At 45.9% G+C, this 22,500-nt stretch overlaps 2 protein-coding genes across 3 annotated transcripts in view; one reads left to right on the top strand and one right to left on the bottom strand.

Annotated features, from left to right (window-relative positions):
- Positions 1-12,547, top strand: part of LOC135825240 (phosphatidylinositol phosphatase PTPRQ-like) — a 17,617-nt gene extending 5,070 nt beyond the window's left edge. Inside the window, exons 2-10 of one of the 2 annotated variants that reach the window (XM_065337978.1) lie at positions 234-362; positions 1,513-1,872; positions 3,371-3,673; positions 4,717-5,025; positions 6,279-6,578; positions 7,572-7,607; positions 8,315-8,371; positions 9,439-9,489; positions 11,555-12,547. In XM_065337978.1, coding sequence (XP_065194050.1) covers positions 257-362; positions 1,513-1,872; positions 3,371-3,673; positions 4,717-5,025; positions 6,279-6,578; positions 7,572-7,607; positions 8,315-8,371; positions 9,439-9,489; positions 11,555-11,835 — 1,803 coding nt within the window. In that variant the 5' untranslated portion in view covers positions 234-256 and the 3' untranslated portion in view covers positions 11,836-12,547. The remainder of the gene's footprint in view (positions 1-233; positions 363-1,512; positions 1,873-3,370; positions 3,674-4,716; positions 5,026-6,278; positions 6,579-7,571; positions 7,608-8,314; positions 8,372-9,438; positions 9,490-11,554) is intronic. The other variant, XM_065337977.1, reaches the window with a different exon arrangement.
- Positions 12,548-15,206: 2,659 nt separating this feature from the next.
- Positions 15,207-22,437, bottom strand: LOC135824625 (fibropellin-1-like; the record flags this gene model as incomplete). The annotated part of the gene is given in 9 exon segments (XM_065337355.1): positions 15,207-16,307; positions 16,771-16,950; positions 17,981-18,094; positions 18,623-18,736; positions 19,495-19,608; positions 20,280-20,393; positions 20,763-20,876; positions 21,392-21,619; positions 22,329-22,437. Coding segments are annotated over 9 exon segments (1,356 nt in total). The 3' UTR covers positions 15,207-15,996.
- Positions 22,438-22,500: the final 63 nt, after the last annotated feature.

Raw genomic sequence — 22,500 nt, 5'->3', positions numbered from 1 at the left:
ATGTAAAGTTAATAAGAACAAATACAATACAAAATAGTCACAGTGCCGCAAACGCCCTGCGTACATGCACAGAATCTGAACACAGCTGTGCACATCAAGCCGTTGGTGTGGACCAAGGTTGGGCAAAGTATTTCACTGCATTCGATTCTTTGGGACGGTGCGCATAAAATGACTGTAATGCAGCTGCGTGTGTGTGCCGTTGGCATGGTGTCCTGTGTTGTCTTGTCTTGCAGGTCTGAGTGGACGCCAAGACACAATGGTGGTGCATTGTGAGGTGTTGTTCGTGGCTGTCTGCATTCTCTTGCTGGGTCCCAGAGCGGGCCACTCACAGTTCAGCCAGAGTCCAGATCTGACTGTTAAATGTAAGTGAGATTGCTTGTGGCGGAATGGGTGAACAACTTCATGCGAAATAGTTATATGAGTGCATGAAATGGAGCTCAGGTCAGGTGAAAATATTAAGCCAAAGAACTTGTAGCTACTTGTTAGAGTGAGATTCTAAAGTACTATAGACCTCTAGACTTTGTCGAATAATTCAAATTTGGTTTGAAGCTCTGGAGATATGTCTTCTGGTTATTGCGCCGGAAGTTCCCCCGATTTAGATTTCTAATATAGATTTCTAGGCGATTGGATAACGAACGCCCAATTTCGGAAATTTTACGCACGAAATGATCACAGGTTTTATGGGGTGTATGTCTACCGGATGATGGCCTAACGGTTTATTGAAACCAAATGTCTATACTTTTGAAACGCGCTATAGGCCATCGAAAGTATGCTCATCCTCACTTGCCAAGACCAGGTCAAACTATAATACAACTTGCCCGGTAGTCACTTGTCAGGCATGGTGGTGGCCTGGCACGAGCGAAACTTCCTCAGCTGGTTGTGTTTATCAGCACAATTGCATAGCCGGTGGTGACGTGGATGTTCGAACTTTACTTTACTTTACTTGTTAGGCCGATAAATATGGTGGTAAAGACACACCTGGCAATATGGCGGTAAACAAACCCCTGCCCACACACGCTTTCCAAGCTGCAAAGCTCTGGCACAGAGCTCTCCTTCTCACCACCACCACCATCAGTTCGCGCCTGGCGCCTCGTCGATGCATGGTTGGCGGTATCCGACATAGCAGGCTGGTACATCAAGTAGCGCATGGTACATAGAAGATGTTAGGCCACTACAAGTAACCTAATACCAACACACCAATATGTAGAAAGGAAAAGGACATATGGAAACGAGTTAAGAGTAACTCTCCACCACTAACTAGATACTATATACAGTCAGAAAGTGCAACAACTAGGCACAAAACTGACAGAGGACTGAGACATTCGACGTCCTGACACCTAGCTTCAACACATCTCCGTACATCTGACTGTATATAGTATCTAGTTACAGTGGTGGAGAGTTACTCTTAACTCGTTTCCATGTGTCCTTTTCCTTTCTACTTTTATTATTGGCTCAATTCCCGAGTTTCAAATTACACCAATATGTATTTTTTTATTTCGCCTTCTCCTCCAGCTTTCTGGCACTGTCGTTGCACTGATGTCACCTACGAGCTGGTCGGCTATCAACTCTCCGATCCGACGTCGACTTGGGACGAGGAGGTGCGTGACCATGAAAATGCGTACGGCGACTGTGCCGACAATGACTTTGGCCTGCCAGAGGTTGGCCTCTATGACCATGAGTGCCTGAGAGACTTCCACACCTTCCTGGTCAACCACTACCAGATAGCGGCCGACACGAGAATCTGGATGCGGGGCGCACACTTTGCCAAAGGTACCGAGTGTAGCGTGTTCGACGGATCACAGGTAATCAGCAACTATAACTGTTCATGGCCCAATGCATACGTATGCCAGGGCGAGGACCCACAGAAGATGCGTAAGTGCATGGTTGCATCCACTCCGATGTGTATTCGTACCTCATAGAATAGAGTGGTTTCACATGTGTTGTCATGTGACAGAACTTGTGTAGAAAGTGATCATGTCATGTGATCAGTGGAATCAACATGGCCGACATCATGTGACCCATAGATGCAAGGGTTGACTGGAGTAGGAACCAACATGGCCGACATCATGTGACCCATAGATGCAAGGGTTGAGTGGAGTAGGAATCAACATAGCCGACATCATGTGACCCATAGATGCAAGGGTTGACTGGAGTAGGATTCAACATGGCTGACATCATGTGACCCCTAGATGCAAGGGTTGACTGGAGTAGGAACCAACATGGCTGACATCATGTGACCCCTAGATGCAAGGGTTGAGTGGAGTAGGAACCAACATGGCTGACATCATGTGACCCCTAGATGCAAGGGTTGAGTGGAGTAGGAACCAACATGGCTGACATCATGTGACCCCTAGATGCAAGGGTTGAGTGGAGTAGGAACCAACATGGCCGTCATGCATGGTCATGTGATGGATGTGAAACCACTCTGTTGTTGTGAAGGAGAGGAAACACCAACAGCTCACTCTGGTTCGGCTACCCGACAACTAACCCTGAAGGGCTGTCATCCTTGTTATTTTATCTTGGTGTGTAAAGTTGTACAATATGTGAGTACTAGAAAAGGTACCGGTAGTATGGGAAGTAGTACGCAGCATGCTATTCTAATGTCATATATGGACAGGTGTAAATATGAGGATGTGAAGGTTATAGTGATATGTATAGGGATATTTAATGGCACCAAATAATATAGTTCCAATATCATCACACCATTCCCCTTCTCCGGTCACAGATACCATCGGTGACAATGACTAAACGAGAAACAATAGATAGAGGATGTAATGGCACTAAGGGATATAATTGTACAATAGTATCACAGTTCTCCCATCCAAGCTCATAAGTATGTGAATCAGGGATTTTTTCCTATCCAAGCTGACGTGTGATCCATGGTAACAATGCTTTGACCTATTCATTCAACCAGCAAAAGACCATGTAAAACCAGAATTCAACAATGTCACATGGGGTGCCACCGTTTTCTTGCATATCCAATTTGTGAACGCAAAACAACCTATTTTCCTTTTCAACATCCTCAAGTGATGAATATTTGATACAGTGGGCTCCCAGCGGACTAGTTTGTGCGTGAAGTGTGTGTGCGCACAGTATGTGCTGCATCCAAACAGCCTGTTGAGGGTCACAGGAAGCATGAGTTTCAAAGTCTCAAGAAAATGTTCAAAGGCCTCTGCTAGGGCTGACGGCTACACCGTAGCTCAGTGGTTAGAGCACCGCTGGCCTCAAGCAAAGGTTCCTGGCTCGAGTCCTGGTGGTGACAGTGGGTTTTTTCTTCAGATCTCTTTTCAATATTCTCAAAATGATGAACGCCGGATTTCCCCTAGTCAGTTTCTGGTTTTCTACTTTTACCTTTTCTGTGCCTTGGCAGCTTTCGATTCATTTGATGAAGCCCCAGCAGCACCTGATGTAGAGATCACGCCTGCAGACACAGTGGTGTACGTTGCGTTTGTCAACGACACCGCCTGTCACGAGAATTGCGTGACAGTTACGACGACGAATCAGACTGGAACTTTCTCAACGGAGGTATGCAGCTCACATAGCATTGTGCCGGTTCCCCAGTTGAAGAAACAGGCAACGTACACAATCACTGCTTTCACCAAGGCAATACGTCAGTCGTCTTTCTTGCTCTCCAACCGCACATCACCCGTCACTGTCACTACACTATCTGCTGGTAAGAACTCTGAACACAGGGATATTACACAATGTTATAACCAGTCCGGGTTGTATGCCTGCACTGCATCCCTGCACATTGTGTCTGAACTTTGGTAGATTCAAAGCGCCACAAAACAAACTGTTCTTGGATTTGGTGCTGAGACTGGCAATTTCTCTAAACACAGATCTGGAAGCAAGCACTACCTGTACGAATAATAGCAAAAACGTCGAAAGTGCCTAGTGTAGTAGAATCCCCCCCGTACCCTTGTAGGAGGTCTCGATCTGGGTGTACAAATAACTGATCACTGAGTTCAGAAAACCCTGCTTTGCAGCATGAGCATTGGATGAGTGTAGTTGCTGTAATATCCGATGCCCGTATTCTTACTTGTACTCTGAGAATACTTTTTCCTTCTTCTACGTGTAGCTCTGGAGGCAGACAAACAGTTTGTTTCCCCCTTGTTTCCACTTTGCCTGATTCTCCCATAAGTCTGACTTTGGTGCATTACGCCCATACTTGTTCTATTTGTCTCTCATCTGTTACGTCACTCATGAATAAACCCCACGCACTCCTCCCCTTTCTTTTTGTTTATCTCTCTTCTGTTTCCTTGCTTGTTCTCGTTATCTCTCTCTTGGCCTCTGTTTTCCTTTCACTCTATCTCCATCTCTCTCTCTCCCTCTCTCTCTATCTCTCTATCTCTCTCTGTCTGTCTCTGTCTCTCTGTTTGTCTGTCTCTCTCCCTCTCTCTCCCTCTCTCTCTCTCTCTCTCTCTCTCTCTCTCTCTCACTCACTCACTCTTTCTCTCTCTCTCTTTCTCTCTCTCTCTCCCTCTCTCTCTCTCACTCTTTCTCTCTCTCTCTTTCTCTCTCTCTCTCTTTCTCTCTCTCTCCCTCTCTCTCTCTCTCTCTCTCTCTCTCTCTCACTCTTTCTCTCTCTCTTTCTCTCTCTCCCTCTCTCTCTCTCTCACTCTTTCTCTCTCTCTCTTTCTCTCTCTCTCTCTCTCTCTCTCTCTATCTATCTATCTGATTATTCTCTATCTTTCTCTCTTCCCTATCTCTGTGCAGTCACCTCACCACAACCGAGTCCACCCAGTGGTGTGACGATCGATGCTGCGTTCGCCAGAGCTCTTCAAATCTCCTGGATTGCACCCAGCAGCCCTGCAATCGTTGCGTATGATGTGACAGCAGAAGGGACTTCCCCACTCTTCTCCCATACTGATCACATTGGCAAGATAGCACCTGGCAGGAGTGTGACGGGGACGATTCTGGGTGATCTAGTCCCATACACCAACTACACGGTCACTGTCTCTGTCATCACTACTGCAGGTCAAAGCCAGCTCTCCAGCTCGGTGTCCATGTTCACATTGGAGGATGGTTAGTTAATGCTTTAGCATATCAAAGCAAGCACCAGGGTCCTGCAACATTACGCTCGGCGGAGCATTGTTTTACATCGCATGCAACATTCCAATTTTCCAGCCATTGCAAGAAAGGCTGATTTGTGCAGTCGATGTGGGGATGCATCGGGTCATGTTGGGGGGGGGGGGGGGTGGCGAAGGAGGTGAATGAAGGGAGCAGCAGAACCAACCAGACAGACAGGTGTATAATGCCAGTGGCTGCTGCTCTAGGATTTCAAACCAACTGGTTACACGTCTACTTGTCAGTGTCACACCGGTCTTCCGACCGGGTCAGAGCCGGGTACGTTCAAGTGCAGCAAGTACTCGACATCATGTTCATCATGGAGTCATGAATATTTTACTACTCCTTGGTACAGAGGTACAAAAAGTACTCGATATGTCATGCATACCCCCAACCTGGTCACAGGTGACCCGGTGTTCTCTTTTCATACAGGTCAAAGTACCCCCAACTGGGTGACTAACCCGGCTGACCCGGCTTTGGAGTATACACTGAATGTACATCCCATGCTCATATGGTACAGGGACAAGCTCTGCCCCCCCCCCCCCCACCCCACTCTGTATTTCATGATTATTCAATTTTAATGAAGTTGAGAACTGTACCATTTGGCTGTTCAATAATGTAGCAATCTCTCCTCCTCTTCTCCTCCGTGAGCTCTCAGCCAACTGACTACCCTTAATAACCATTACACACACCAATAATTCAACGAAGAGATTACAGGCACTTTGTGACTGAAGAGAAGAGATTGTTCCATTATTCAATTTTGATAACTTACCTCACCTCTGAAGTATGCATTGGCTCGTCAGCACAACCAGCCCAGTGAAATGCTGTTTTCTTATCTAACGTAAGGTGTTGCTGAACATGCACATGTGCACGTACATGTATGGGCTCGGGCATGTGTGTGTGTGTGTGGTGTGGTGTGTGTGTGTGTGTGTGTGTGTGTGTGTGTGTGTGTGTGTGTGTGTGTGTGTGTGTGTGTGTGTGTGTGTGTGTGTGTGTGTGCGTGACGGTGGGTGTCTGTGGTGTGAGTGTGTGTGTGTCTGTGGTGTGTTTGTGTGTGTGTGTGTCTGCGGTGTGTTTGTGCGTGTGCGTGTCTGTGGTGTGAGTGTGTGTGTGTGTGTGTGTGTTTGTGCGTGTGTACACGTGTCGGTATGTGTTGCTTTTGTTTGTGTGTGCGCGCTTGTGCATTTATGTTCATCCACCATGTCATCTAGCACCATCAGCCGGACCAGACATCGTTGGAGCCCACGCAAACAGCAGCACATCCGTGAACATACGCTGGACTCCTGTTCCTCCTGAACTGCGTAACGGTGTGATCATAGGCTACTATGTGCTGGCCGAAGCTCTCAACGTCGACAGCGAACACCTCTATGAGATCCGTGACGGTGATGCGTTGGAATTCCACATACCCAATCTCATCACGTACCAGGACTACTTATTCGCTGTGTCTGCAGTAACGAGTGCAGGAGCAAGCCACTGGGGCCAGCACATCTTCATGAATGTAGATCCCAATGGTAAGTAAGATACTGCTCTACGTACTGCTGAATTCGACAAATGTTCGGCGCGTGTAAATTTCGGCCTCCCAGGGCTAAAATACATTTCGGCTGAATTGAAATTTCGGCCTCCCAAGGCTAAAACAAATTTCGGCTGAATTGAAATTTCGGCCTCCCAGGGCTAAAACACATTTCGGCTGAATTGAAATTTCGGCCTCCCAGGGCTAACACACATTTCGGCTGAATTGAAATTTCGGCCTCCCAGGGCTAAAACACATTTCGGCTGAATTGAAATTTCGGCCTCCCAGGGCTAAAACACATTTCGGCTGAATTAAAATTTCGGCCTCCCAGGGCTAAAACACATTTCAGTTGAATTGAAATTTCGGCCTCCCAGGGCTAAAACACATTTCAGTTGAATTGAAATTTCGGCCTCCCAGGGCTAAAACACATTTCGGCCGAATTGAGATTTCGGCCTGTATTGCATACTGCCGCTTCCCGTATATAGCACACAGTCACACTGAGCCTTGCAAAACAAAATGTCGGCCGCAAGAATTTTTCACCTAAAAATGCCCAAGCCGAAAATACTGTTACCGAAAGTACAAAAATAGATATGTGCCGAATATGTGTTGACTTACCTAACTCTGAATACTACATCCATGAACTGGCCAGGCGGAACTGGTCCAGTCGGTCAGACCATGGCCGGACCAACGTTTTCACCACTGACGCGTGTTTGCTGCTGGTTAGGTCAGGACTGTGTATCTGCCATATCATACACAACGTATGAACGACTAGGGTATGGCCAGACCAACCTGCGCATATACGACCATGGTCATATATGCGCGAGATTACGGTACACAGTCTAGTGCTTGTGATGGTGGAGTAGTGCAGGCCTACATTCTGCCATGCTAGAAAGTCACCTCACCACCACTAAAATAGGGAAGCAAAGTTGATGAGTGCTTCTGGTGATGAGATCATCCGCATTGGTTTGGTCATGTTTTGTGTTATTGCCTGCAGATCCTCCATATGTACGTCCGACCACCTCAGCCCCCAGTAAGTGTGTGTGTGTGTGTGTGTGTGTGTGTGTGTGTGTGTGTGTGTGTGTGTGTGTGTGTGTGTGTGTGTGTGTGTGTGTGTGTGTATGTGTGTGTATGTGTGTATGTGTGTGCTATCACTCTGTGACATGTACCTGTAGATGCTTGATCATTTTGATGGCTTTCTAGTGTAGCAGAATGAAGAGCTGGAACCTGAATGTGAACATTTAACAAGTGAAATGATATTCATGTCCACTGACTGCATCCAAACTCACAAGTCTGACTACTACCCACGGTATATTTAAAATACTTTGCTCTGTTTTAGAGGAACTGACGAAAGTGAAGATTGTACTTTATGGACATGGAGAGTGTGTGTTGCTTTTTGAAACAAAATTGTCTGCCACACCCTTTGGAGTGAAGTGACTTCCACTTTGCATTTATCTTTCTCTTTGGCGTCAACTTCTTTGTTGTATGGTTGGTGATGGCAGCCGTCGTCTAGGGCTGATGTTATCCATGCCATGCACCATAACAGATGCGGTTCTACATCTCTTTCACCGAAGTCGCGCAGTAAAGTCGAGGCCAGTGTCTGATGCCTGACTCAGTCGTGTAAGCCAAGCTAGCCTCATTCATCCGGAGCAGTCTTTCCCTTTCTACTCAAGTACAAAATTACTACACGTATCTGAGCATTTCTAATTTATCCTGCCTTACATCTTGCTATTTGTGCAGCATTGCCCTCACCCACCACACCACCACCAACAACCGAGTCACCTATGCAATATATGAGTAAGGATACCATGATGGCTGGATGACTTCTTGATCACTCAATAACTGTGAACACTAAAGAATCCTCTACAACCAACAACAGTTGTTCAATTCATATACAATGATTGCCAATCAGTCAGCGCCGTAATTTACACAGATGTTTGTACTGTGAAGAGAACATTAATTTGTGTGAAATTTCTTCTAGAGCCATGGGTTCCTACTACATGTACTGAGTTGCTGCCTCTGCTTGGTCACATGACTTCATTCCCACTGTGTAGGGTTTGCGTAGGTAATAACTCTTTACCCATTACATCCCAACATACACCACGGGACATGCACCGTGTTTGCACCAGTTGTACATAGGGGTTTGCTTCACATGGTTTTGTGAAGTATGTTAATCACGCAGCTACCTCGCCCAAGTGTTGATCTACTGCATAGAATTTTACCACGTCCTCTACCGTTGTTATAAGATGAAACCAGCGGTCGTGTCTGCAAAACACTTGCAGATGTATCGTGCTTCCCTTGCAAAGGACAAACATTGTATGTGTGTGTATGTGTGTGTGCATGTGTGTATGTGTGTGTGTGTGTGTGTGTGTGTGTGTGTGTGTGTGTGTGTGTGTGTGTGTGTGTGTGTGTGTGTGTGTGTGTGTGTGTGTGTGTGTGTGTGTGTGTGTGTGTGTGTGTGTGTGTGTGTGTGTGTGTGTGTGTGTGTGTGTGTGTGTGTGTGTGTGTGTGTGTGTGTGTGTGTGTGTGTGTGTGTGTGTGTGTGTGTGTGTGTGTGTGTGTGTGTGTGTGTGTGTGTGTGTGTGTGTGTGTGTGTGTGTGTGTGTGTGTGTGTGTGTGTGTGTGTGTGTGTGTGTGTGTGTGTGTGTGTGTGTGTGTGTGTGTGTGTGTGTGTGTGTGCATGTGTGTATGTGTGTGTGTGTGCTTGTGTGTATGTGTGCATGCGTATGTCTGTCTGTGTGTGTGTGTGTGTGTGTGTGCCTGTGTGTGCATATGTGTTCTTGTTTGCATGCATGCGTCTGTGTGTGTATGTATGTGTGCATGTGTGTGTTCTTGTGTGCATTGGTCTACATGTCTGTTCCCAGCAAGCATGGCTGACTCAACAGATGAAGACCAGAAGACGCGTGAGCCTGACAGTAAGTGAATGTTATTGGAAGCAGGTGCTGTTATTGCTGCAGAGCAGTCGGATAAACGTTTTTTTTTAAATTATCGTGTCCGTTCCAGAAGGGAACTCACGATCGCCGCTAAAACCCGGTAAACCCTAGCGGCAGATGCAGCGTCTAACGGTGGGGGTGAAGGGATGCGTCTCACAACCACCAGCACAAGTGCCGAGACAACCCATTAGCCGCAACCATTTAGCCCTTGTGCCTGGCCACTAGTTCCCAGTTGACTGTGGGTAGCAGCACGCCTGGAAAGACCGCTCCCAGGCAGGACTTGAACCAGGTACCCCTCGCATCTCAATCATGGTCTTTGAATCATGGGATTTCACTAACCCACTATGCAGCTGGGTAGGATCCCCATATGTACGGTGTACGGATGTACAAAATCTCATAGAATCCCCTGAAATCCCGTACACCCGGTTGGGTGTTGACTGTGCAGGGCCCTTTTGTATTTGCTGCTATTCCCACTACGAACGTGCCTGAATGCATTTTACACGAAACCTTTTTCGGACAAGGATCTAGCTAGTCACTGGCGCTATTCGCAGTTTTTATGTAAAAAAAAAAAAAAAAAAAAAAAGTCTACACGCACCCCCCACCCCCCTCTTTCTCCTCCCTCTGATCACAATTTCTTCCGGACCGGTTGGAATTATGCTGTAGAATATACCCTACATCTGGGATGCTCTGAACACTACCACGCTGATCTGAACATACTGTGGAAGCGCTGAATTTAGCGAGTGAAATTTATAGGGTTGTCTGAATCTGGACCAATTCGCGATGAAATCGTTTAGCGATCTGAGTTTCGGAGTTACGAAAAAGAGATGACTACACTGCACTGTACCCGCAGAATTTCGATTGGCGCGGCAAAACTTTAGCAAAAAACACTCCTTTTGCTAGAATTGGCAAAGTATCACCAGGGCTAACATTAGCCATTTTACAGTAATCAGGTTAAGCTGAGCAATATTATACCTTGTACCCGTGTGGTGATGAACGTATGACGAACAAATAATAGTCTAGTTGAGTGCCGGTTCAGGAAATAGAAAGATATTTCAAAATTTCACTTTTTCCTGTTCCTAGTATACTCTTTTAGGGTGGAATCAATTTTGAATAGCCAAATAGCCAAATATTCATTGCATCCCTATTGCACATGCCTTCAATTATGGTGTGTTTGATACCATTTTTGTGTACTGTGTGTGTGTGTGTGTGTGTGTGTGTGTGTGTGTGTGTGTGTGCGTGCGTGCGTGTGTGTGTGTGTGTGTGTGTGTGTGTGTGTGTGTGTGTGTGTGTGTGTGTGTGTGTGTGTGTGTGTGTGTGCCAGCTAGTTCGGTTGGTGGGTACATGTATGCCTGATAGTGTTGGGTCTGTTGCCAACAGGCTCGGCTGCTTGAAGGTGAAATGTTGTACCTGCCACCTTTGTTGGTTTCAGGGTTCATGTACTTTCTATTCGAAGTATACATGTACCTGTTAACCATGAACTGCTTCTGGCTAGATTAACTCTTGTGTAATCAATGGTGCTAGTGAAGCTTATATCAGATCCACTCTGATTTAGCCACCCACACTAGTAGCAAGTATTACCTTCACTGGGGGCAGGGGTTCTGCAGTTGGATCCCAGGACGGATACCCTGATGCCGTCAATCCTTTTTCTGCACCTTGTCCTCACCCACTTACTGAGGTGTGGTGAGCCCATAAGTGGGATGGATCATTTTCAAGTCCACCCAGAGTTTTGGGGATTTCAGGGGGTGTCGGCCGTTGGGCGGTTCAATAGCCAATTGAGTCATCTTTCCAAGATTCCTTTTGAGTCTCTCTCCCCTCTCCAGGGGAGACCCACGTGACCAGTTTTGGCAGTGAGCAACAAGTGTGTGTGTGTGTGTGTGTGTGTGAGTGTGTGTGTGTGTGTGTGTGTGTGTGTGTGTGTGTGTGTGCATGGGCGTGTGTGTGTACTATGTGTGTGTGTGTATGTGTGTGTGTATGTGTGTGTGTGTATGTGTGTATGTGTGTATGTGTGTATGTGTGTCCACGTGTGTATTACTCTTGATGCCACCAGGCACCACAGGCTCCGATCCAGGTGAAGAGGAGAGCCCCGAAGAGCAGTCAACCTCACTGTCGACAGGAGCTAGCATTGGAATCGGTCTGGGACTGGCCGCGGTGGCTATTGCCTTGATTCTGCTTGCCTTTGTGCTCTACATCCGCAGGAATCAGCCTGGACCAGCAAGGTCTTCAGGGAACGACGACGGAGGGATGGACACCTTCGCAGCTGCCGGTGTACCTTATGATGGCTTGAACGATAGTGTGGAGAATCCCGTATACGGTGCTGATGAAGCATAGGGATGATCTTGTGATGTTGCAATGAAGAAGATAAAGTGCGCAGTCATTCTATGTTACCATGCATCTACTGGTACAAACATTATCAAGGAACGATTGGTTGTCTCAAAGAACGATTTCTTGACGGTCATCAGTCATGTTGTTGTGTTGGGTTCTTCAAGAGTACCCTGGTCCCAAACAGACACTAAGACACTTCTACCCTTCTGCCCTAGCCTCCTTGCTCCTATCCTTTCTGTCTGTCTGAACAACGACCATGCCCAGTCCAATGGTCTACAGAATGTGCCCTTTAAAGTCGTCACACTTCTAGCGTTGTAGATGTGTACAGTATATAGCACCCGGATTTCCTTGGAACTGCTGCTATAGACAATGGCAGTGCAAGAAATCCTAGCACAGTTTATGTTTTGCTTCTCGCATACCTTACTTGCTTTCAAATACGTTTCACCATCTGTCCATTTCCCGCTATCAATTATCAGAGGAACAATTAGGTACAATTTTTACTTTACTATGTTACGATTCAGCCTATTTTGGAGAGTTCCTCCGAAGTCCAACTTATAGTCACACCCAATACTTCATATTTCATGGTCATTTACTAGTGCTGAAACGATTACCGTATTATCTCTAATATAAGCACAGTCTCCAATAATAGCACGTCTCCAATAATAGAACACCTTGGGGCGGCATTTAAAAAATAAAGTGCTCAGTCTCCATTATAAGCACACTGTGTAAATTCATTATCTGTACCGGCGAAAAAAACCCTGAAATGTGTGTGTCATACATGAATTTGGAATGGTAACATTCCTCTGAAATGAGGTTGAAATAATAATGGAACAGTCTCCAATAAAGGAACGTCTCCATTAATAGCACGGGGCGGAGGTAGAGGGGACGGTTTCAAATAGGACACAGGTTGCAAACCGGAACGGACTCAATATTCACTTTCTCTCTTGGTATTTTGATTAGAAAACATATGTCACAGTGAGACTACGATGTGTTATACTCCGAGCCAAAATTTCATGGCTCTGCGATGACCAGAAGCGCCATATCAAGCAGGTGCGTTTTTGACGTGTTGCTTCGCACTGCGACTTGAGTTTTACGACTTTCGAAAAATCAACTTCCTGTCGCAGGTAAACAGCGGCTCGCCTCTCGCCAATAAAGCACCGCATACCAATCAAAACTAATGGAAGCACACACCAGGCTTATTGTTACTCTGTACTGGCCGTCGTGGAGCGATAGCAATTACCTAATTTCAGACCCAGAGTGAATTTGACGTGCACTCTAAAACGTGTCCGGTTTGGAGCCACCTCTGATTTGAACTTTTTTGAAGCGAAAAATTGGGCAACTTGGAGGCAATGGGTCAACACAAAGGAGTGGCTCAGTTCGATTGACTCTGGCCCCAGAGCAAACTTCAACATGCCAGTTTCCTTCCACAAACATATTTCGAGTAAAAAATCCACGCTGATGATCGGTTTGGGTCTATACAAATTTGGCTGTCAAAGCGTCCCGGTATCGAGCCGTCCCCTCTACATTGAAAAAATAAAGGACCGTGCTTATATTAGAGATAATACGGTATATCGATTACTCGATAAGAAATAGATCGAACGGTTATTTCGATTTTATCGGCTATTAAAACGAGTAGAATGGTACTTACGCTCGGTATTGGATTTCCCCCCTTTTAGGGCTCGCACAAAGCGTGCATGCATCGAAAGTGTTGCGAGTACGACACGAATATGTACATGACTGTACACTTGCAACATCGATGTACGTGCAAAGTACAAGCGCGATCTGAGAAACATTGACGCGATCACCGTCGCCGTCTTTTGAGCTGACTACTTTTCTTACATACAGCATGCAGGACGGGCAGGCTCGGTATGTGGCTACACTAGCTGCAGGGGCTGGAGTTCCCTCCACGTGCGAGTAGTCTTGAGCTAAACTAAAGACAGTAAAGACGACAGAATGGAAAACAGGAAACTGAAGACCACTTAGTGGTCTTCAGTTTCCTGTTTTCCATTCTGTCGACGGTTCCCGAATCAGTTTGCTCGACGAAAAGTTAGGCCTGGCGTCTGGGCCTATTTTGAGCATAGACAGGAAAAGCAACTAGTTGCTTGTTGGTGCGCCTCAAGTCAGCTCATCCGTCGAAATCCGCCGATCTGCAGCCCTGGCCGGCTTCTCTGACTTCATCATCGGAGTCAGCAAAGTCACAGGCGAAGGGCACTATCAGCTCTTGGGTTGCAACCAGTGCGTTGCCTCTGTCTTGTCTGTATTCGTCTGGTCAGTCCGAAAAGCTGACGGACTTGTTGCGGGATCATCGGATCTATGCGCCCACTTTCCGTCGTTGGCAATGTTGGACTCGTAATTTTTGGAAATTCACAGAGTGTACATGTACTGATGTGGTTACAATAATAATTGTTTAGCCGATAAGCCGATCGTTATGGTATCAGCTAAGCCACTAAGGAAAAAACGTAATCGTTTCAGCACTATCATTTACCAAGTACAGTACTGTAGGATATCGGCATTCGGTTTATTACAATTTGTCCTCCCGAAGCATCCCTTTCATTTCATATCCTTGATGAAATTGAGCCTCCCAAGTTGGGTGCTTGTTGCGTTGCGTTGTCGACTTGTGGTTAGACCGTATTGTCCAATGGTCTTACCGTCCCGTTATCGTACCAAGCCAGCACTCCACTGTGTCCTGGAATGTAGCTTGTGTTCGTCTTAATGGCGCTTACCTTCCCCTCTTTGGAATTCTCACTAATACTATGAACATTACAAGTAACAGTTAGTTGGAAGGCCGTTGGTGAGCGCTATCCAGTAGTGATATAGTCACATCAATGGCACGTGCTGCATTTTTCCCATAGATAATCTTTCATCTTACACTTTTGTTTTGTGTGAGCCCCACTGCAACAGTAAAACAAGTGTAGTTTGTGGTAATCATCAGGTATCGTCATCCGTGCCTAATTATTACAACAAACGAGACATGCTTCACTGTTAGGCATATGCGGATAATGCCGGCAGAAAAATTGGCAGAATTCGGTACTTTTTCTGGTAAGTTTCATGCATGTTTGGTATGTGGATAGAGAAATGGAGCAGAATTCGAGGAATTGCCTGCCATAAGGTTTGTATGGTTCTGGCAATTTCACTGCTTTTTGAGCAGAATCTGCCACCTTTTCGAGCATTATCCGCCAATGCCTATTCACTGTTGTATTTACAATGTACAGGGCTACTCAAAGAAATCCAGTCATGTACTCATGTACGCGCCGGGCGTTGCGCAGCACACTATAGACCTGCGAACGCGGGGATTCGAAATGGTGCAAGGCGCAAACTCAGAGTGCCACGACTGGATTTCATTGAGCAGGACTGCACTATGCTCTGCCTTCACTGTATTGAGCAATCTCACTGCACAGTTTCAGTACACTAGCTGCTTTGAAAATATCTGGTTAGGCAAGGGAACCGGAACTCCTGAAAATGAACTATTTGACAACTGAATCTCATGCGCCGCGTCTGCTGTAAGCCTGCCGCAACCTTGGACCTAGTTCAATGGTAGCCAGATTACTCACCAAATTCCTCCAGTGCTGCAAGACCTTCTGAATTCTGACGAAAGGTGAAGTCACGCATTGTTTGAATAGTACCCCAATCTGTGCATACCGACTAAGAAATCCTACGCCAAGTTACCGAGTAGTGGGGGAGACATGATGATTACTAGGCAACCTTAAACTTAGTAATGGTGTGATCAAGAAGAGTCAATGGGAAGAAGATGATAGCTAACTTACACTGCAATTACTTTTACATGAGGAATTAACAGGAATTAATTTACGTGAGAATTTAATTCGATAAGAACTCTGTCAGGTGTTATTTCGAACATCTGCCAACGGGGCGCATTGCTACTTCCGAATATGGGGCAAATTAAATTGAAGACATACACGCTTGGTCTTTCAGTTTCGTGTATTCCAGCACCTCGTGACACATGAGAGATCACGTGATCAATGCAGTAATGTGATAGATCACATGATCTGCAACATATATATCGCATGATCTGCAGTAGATAGATCACGTGATCAATACAGTCATGTGATAGATCGCGTGATCAATACAGTCATGTGAGAGATCACGTGATCAATACAAGTCATGTGATAGATCGCATGATCCGCAATGACACGTGGCATGGCGTGAGCTCTATCGTGTCAGGACAAAGCTGGTATCGTGTACAGCATATCCCATCACTCCCCCGCAGAACATGTCCGTAGCTGAGCAGGATGACTGACAGAACGAGGCAGCGATCGACACGGCGGCCGGGTCGGCAAATGAACAGCCACACGTACAGACAAACTCGTCCGGTGAGGGCGTGGTGAGCGAGGCATACCTATAGCCCAGCGATCGACATGACGTTGTGCATCTGCTGACGTCGGTGCAGCCTAGGAGAACAACGCGGTCACCTTCCCGTGGCCAGCCTGATGCATTCCAGCAACCCATGAAGTTTTGAGGAGCTGAACAGGAAACACAGATAGGAATTTTGGTTACAGGCAATATCACATCTGTACACAGCATCCAACAAAGTATTTGTATGAGTACTAATACCTACAAGGCAAAGGGAACGATTATAAAAAGAAGAGCAAGAAGGAGTGGATGTATTCAACAAAGCAAACGTACATACATTAGGGTACCTCAACTCAAACACTCAAACACAGTTTCTTTGCTGCCTACGTTACTTGAAAGGGTCACCAAATTTCCGGGCCTGGTACACCGTCCAGGTAAAACAGAAACACACCAGAAATGCACATGCATGTAGGATTTAGGCAGAGTGCTCAATGCAGAAATGTGCAGAGCAGTATACACGTACAACGGAGACGAAAGGCTGTGTAGATGTAACTTCAATTTTTTTAAAGCATTTCAGCGACCATCGAACAGCGGTGTTTGGCATTCATGTAGGACTATATAGAAAAGACTGACCTTGTGGCGGGCTTGGAAGCAGTGTGAAGTCGCTACCCTGGTCGGCAAGGAAACATGGCGATGCCGACAGCTGACAGAAACGTCCGGCCGTGCCACGCGGGCATTGGCACATGAAGTCGTTGACCAAGTCCTGGCACACGCCACCGTTGAGACAGTCTACGACTGCACAGTCATCAATATCTGAAGATGGGCAAGAGTGCAACACACATAGGCCAGGTGTGAGATCATAATTATCTATGTCATACATGTACACAGTCGACTCAAAATAATAATGACGAACTTGCATAATATACTTCCCCTCTTGGACCTTTCCGAACCTGAGCCTTCCAAGTTGGAAGGTTGTTGGTTTGCGCCTTGGAGAAGTGTTGGAGCTAGGTGTCAGGTCGCCGAATGTCTCAGTACTCCTTGTCAGTTTTGTGCCATTTTGTCGCACTCGCTGACTGTATAAGATCTGGGTACATTGGTGGACAGTTAGTCATAACTCGTAACATGACTGTTGTCCTCCTATTTTCACCATAATATTATACTGTAAGTCGACAAAGATTTGAGGCATATTTATTTTCGGCTATTTTCGGCCCGGTTATACATGTATTGGGCCGAAAATGTGTTGCGGCCGAAATTTTGTTCTGCAAGGTTCAGTGTGACAGTGCATACAGGCGGCAACAGTACAGGCCGAACATTTAATGCAGCCGAAATGGCGCTTAGCCCTGGGAGCCCGAAATTTGAACGGGCCGAAAAGTTGTGGACTCACAGTGGCAAATTCCGTGACATAGTGAACCGTTGTCCATATCCTAGTTTGAGCCCATACAAAATTGACCCGTTGCAGCGAACCCTTTTCGTTTATATTGAACCACATCTTGAAGGGCCGCATGTAAACCAATTGCACTCGTAGTGATGGTCAAAATGCCAGTCATGACGTGTTGCTTGTATAGTGTAAGTGCATTTTGGTTCTTACTGAAGTACGAACTTCGGGGAAAAAAGAACTAATTCTCCTGCACAATGGTAACGAAAAATATCAATTGTGCACTCATACATTATACAACAGCTGTTGTCTCCTTGTCGGTTATTTATGCACAATGGTGTTTAACATTATCAGGATTCGACTGTATTTTGGTTTGCAGGTGACACGGACGATGTGTAGGGTGTGTAGACGTAATCATCAGGAAGCGCTTGTACAAGTATCAGACTAGATAACGGCACCCATTCTTACTGGTCTGACATGTGTCGCCAGTGAAACCCAGCACGCATAGACATGTAAAGCTGTTGATGTTGTCCACACATGAGCCGCTGTTCACGCATGGGTTGGAAGCACACTCATTGATATCTGCCAAGGAAAATCACATACACACGCACACAAGTGCACATGCACATGCACACACACACACACACACACACACACACACACACACACACACACACACACACACACTCACACACACACACACATACACACACACACATACACACACATAGATACAAACACACTTGTACTTGCCCACGGCCAGAAAGATGAGATGAATTGACTTTTCAACCGCCCAACGGCCGACAACCAATGAAATCCCCAGACTCAGTTTGGATTCGGAAATCATCCCACTTATGTACTCAACACACCTCAGTAAGTGGGTAAGGACAAAATGCGGAAATAGGATTGACGGCATCAAAGTATCTGTCCCGTGATCCAACTGGATTTAGTGCCACTGATGCATGAAACATCTCGTTTAGGGATTCTTTCCATGCTTTTTTTTCTGGCATGTACATAACAATTCTCAACACTCTTGTTGTCTTCCATGCTACTATAGTTCTGGCTCCATTGTACTGCAGCATTGTCATTGATGCAGTGTAAGTTGCTCACCTGTTTGACATATGTCTCCAGTAAATCCAGCCTTGCATGTACAAGTGAACGAGGCAATACCGTCCACGCATGTGGCATTGTTCTGACATGGCTCCGGACTACATTCATCAATATCTGCAGTGAAGCAACGCAGAACAAATTTGACAACATTGCAAGAACTGGACATTCATGTAATTATATTTCAGGATGCTCTGTACCCATATCAATGTGTTTGGCCTGATTGCCTAACTCTTGACAACTTTTTTGTACTGAAATCGATGATTTTGTGATTTTTTGTTTGAGGACTACAGTGGAAGTCCTGAGGTGTCTACTCTGATTGGGCGAACACTTCCTCAGCGTTGTTGATATCGAGGCATAGGGATATGTAAAAGAGATGGGACCAATAAGTTACGAGTTATGACGAACAGTCCACCAACAAAACCAGAACTCGTAACTTATCGGTCCTTTCTCTTTCTATGAAAACTATCAGCTCAACTTCCGAGTTTTTCATAGGTGTATGCTTCCGTATTGAACTATGCTCAGACACTCTTGGCCTTCCCTATGGGGATATGTACTATCAAAGTCCATCTGTACTCTCTTGTTAGAATTCAGCTGCTTCATCACAAGCAAATCATCCTGCAATAATCTGCATGCCACCAAACAGTGACTGATGCTGCAGGAGAATGCTAATTTCAACTAACTTCCAATTGACTATCACATTGACCACAACAAACTTATTTTCTCTTAGGCGAACATTCATTGTTTTGAAGGAAACAGTGGAAAATACAACATATTACCGGGTTTGCAAGTGAACCAAGAATCTCAATTAACAGGATAGGTGAGGAAAGCAAGAGTCTGGAACCATACGGACTATTCAGCAGGAGTAGACTTACTAGTTTGGCATGTCACACCAGTAAACCCAGCAGCACACTGACATTGGAATGCGTTGACCAAGTCCATACACGTGCCGTCATTCAAACAGGGACCGCTGTCGCACTCATCGATGTCTGTAATGGTATAATGCACATAGACATATGCAAGCAAACACACACACACACACACACAGACACACACACACACACACACACACACACACACACAGATGCACATAGGATTCCGCTTGATCCACGGGTAAATGTTCGATTCACAGTTCTCCGGTGCATAAACATGTGTCCGGTCAATACAGGATTCCGCTTAGTACAGGGTCCGGTCAATACAGGATTCCGCTTAGTACAGGGTCCGGTTAATACAGGATTCCGCTCAGTACAGGGTCCGGCAAACACAGGTCTTACTGTACTCGCAATAGCAGAATTAGATCCTTTCAGAGTGAGGTTAAAAGTTCCTAACTGAACATGCAACTTTACTTGACTGAAATCCACTAGCCATACACTACACATCCCAGCCATGCAAGGCCATACCTCACACACCACAGTACAGTAAAAAGTCCCCTAGTTTGGGGTACGTCCATCTACCGGACACCTCTCGGACATATAATAATTATAGTCACAAACTATGGCTTTTCAACGAAAAATGATCTCAAGAACAATTTTTCCCTTTTCCATTCCCCGAGTCAACTAGTGAATATTCAAGAACTATTGATTGGCATTTAAAAGATATTCCCTTGCATGCATTAAGTATACATGTTCTGACCTGCAGGCAATTCCTAGTTTTACTCTACCTGTTTGGCAGAGAACGCCAGTGAATCCCGGTACACAGTCGCATGTGAACTGATTGACACCGTCCACGCATGTTGCACTATTTTCGCACGGATTGCTGGCACATTCATTAATATCTGCAAGTACAAAGAGAGAGAGAGAGAGAGAGGTAGCAGGGAGAATCAGAACCGAAGCTTTTTGGACAGATACAGCAACACTCACTAAGTCGCATACTCTGACAATACACAGTCAAACAATGCACAGTCAAATGTGCGTGTGTGTGTGTGTGTGTGTGTGTGTGTGTGTGTGTGTGTGTGTGTGTGTGTGTGTGTGTGTGTGTGTGTGCATGCATGTGTGCACACACACACACACACAAACACACACACACACACACACACGCGCACGAACATCCCCCCCCCCCCTCCCCCACAGACACAAACAGAGCTGGTGAAATAATATTGCGTATTTTTGAAGCAACAAAGCAGACACACTGGCTGAGTACTTACTCGTTTGGCATGTGACGCCGGTGAATCCAGTCACACACTGACACATGAATGCATTGACCTGATCCAGACATGTACCACCATTCTCACAATCCACTTCTGCACATTCATCAATATCTACAAGCAGATCAGAACACCAGCAAAGACAACGCAATGTGTAAGCTTCTCTGATGAGTTGGAAACATTGAAAACGGTGGGGCACAGGTTGTGTGTTAGAGTCCACCAGCTAAGCAGATTTTGAACAGTCGGACGACGTGCACCATGAATCCTCGGATGAGGGTGAGTTTCCCGAAGCACAGTGTAGTGAGCAGGGAGTGATGTTTTCTTGCAGGATAGCCTCGTGAAAGGTCCGGCATTCCTCTCGTGTGCATCAGACGGCAGTCGTCAGTCAGACAGTCGTGGGGAGGTGAACAGGAAACTTTGGATACAATATCCATCTTGCTTGTTGCAACGAGCTCTTCACATAAAAATCAATATAGTGCTTGGGACGTTAATATAACGTAAGCTTTGCCGGGCAGAAAGGGCATATAGCAGAAAGTAGTAAACATCTTCCAGCTCTGTTTCTTCTGGAATGTACAGCAGGTTAAATTTAAATTAGAGAACTGCAAAAAACATTTGTTGTCAGTACGTACCAGTTTGACAGCGTACTCCAGTAAACCCAGCTTCACAAGTACAAGTGAATGCATTGATCAGATCGGTGCAAGTTGCTCCATTCTCACACGGCCCACTCATACATTCATTTATATCCACATCACAGAGTGTGTTGGTGAAGCCTGGTGCACACGTGCAGTCAAATCCGTTGACCATGTCATTGCACGTAGCATTGTTCCGACATGGGTTACTGCCGCATTCGTTAATGTCTGCAATGCAAAACAATGCATAGGTATGCACAACCACACACACGCACGCACGCACGAACGCACACACGCGCACACATACACATACACGCATACACACACATACACATACATACACGCATACACATACACACACATACACATACACACATGACTACAATGCGCACTTGAAGCTAGTTCTGGCACCTCCAGAAATAACAGGAGAGAGAGAGAAAGAGAGAGGGGGGGAGAGAGAGAGAGAGAGGGAGAGAGAGAGGGGGGAAGAGAGAGAGAGAGAGAGAGAGAGAGAGAGAGAGAGAGAGAGAGAGAGAGAGAGAGAGAGAGAGAGAGAGAGAGAGAGAGAGAGAGAGGACATGACAAAACGTGAAGTGCATTTTAAAAGATGACTTCCACTATATTCTAGTGGCCAGCTTGTCCCTCATTTGGCAGACACGACACCAACTGGAGTGCATCATCTTAGGTGCCAAGGGGTAACAGTACCATATTTCCCCGATTGTAAGTCGCACTCCCTTTTCCACGTCCATGTTATATTGTTTTGATATATTCACCTCAGTACGGTAAGCCTTGCTCGATTGTTAGTCGCACCTCTCTGTTTGGCCCTGAAGTTGAGTGTAAAAAAGGTGTGACTTATATTCCGGGAAATACGGTGCATGCGGCACAAGGCTAGGCAAAGCATCAACATCTTCTCATCTCGAAATTTCTGTCCACTAACCTGTTTGGCATGTAACACCCGTGAACCCCGCTGCACAGGTGCAGTTGAAACCATTGATCAGATCCATACATGACCCATTGTTCTGACACGGTGAAGATGCACATTCATCAATCTCTGTACAAGACAACATTGACACCAAAAACACAGTAAAGTCACATTTACACAACTATAC

The sequence above is a fragment of the Sycon ciliatum genome, chromosome 9 (genome assembly GCF_964019385.1).
Source record: "Sycon ciliatum chromosome 9, ocSycCili1.1, whole genome shotgun sequence".
In the NCBI taxonomy this organism is placed as follows: domain Eukaryota; kingdom Metazoa; phylum Porifera; class Calcarea; order Leucosolenida; family Sycettidae; genus Sycon; species Sycon ciliatum.
The sequence above is the reverse complement of the archived record's forward strand: the minus strand, read 5'-3'. Positions and strand labels throughout refer to the sequence as shown.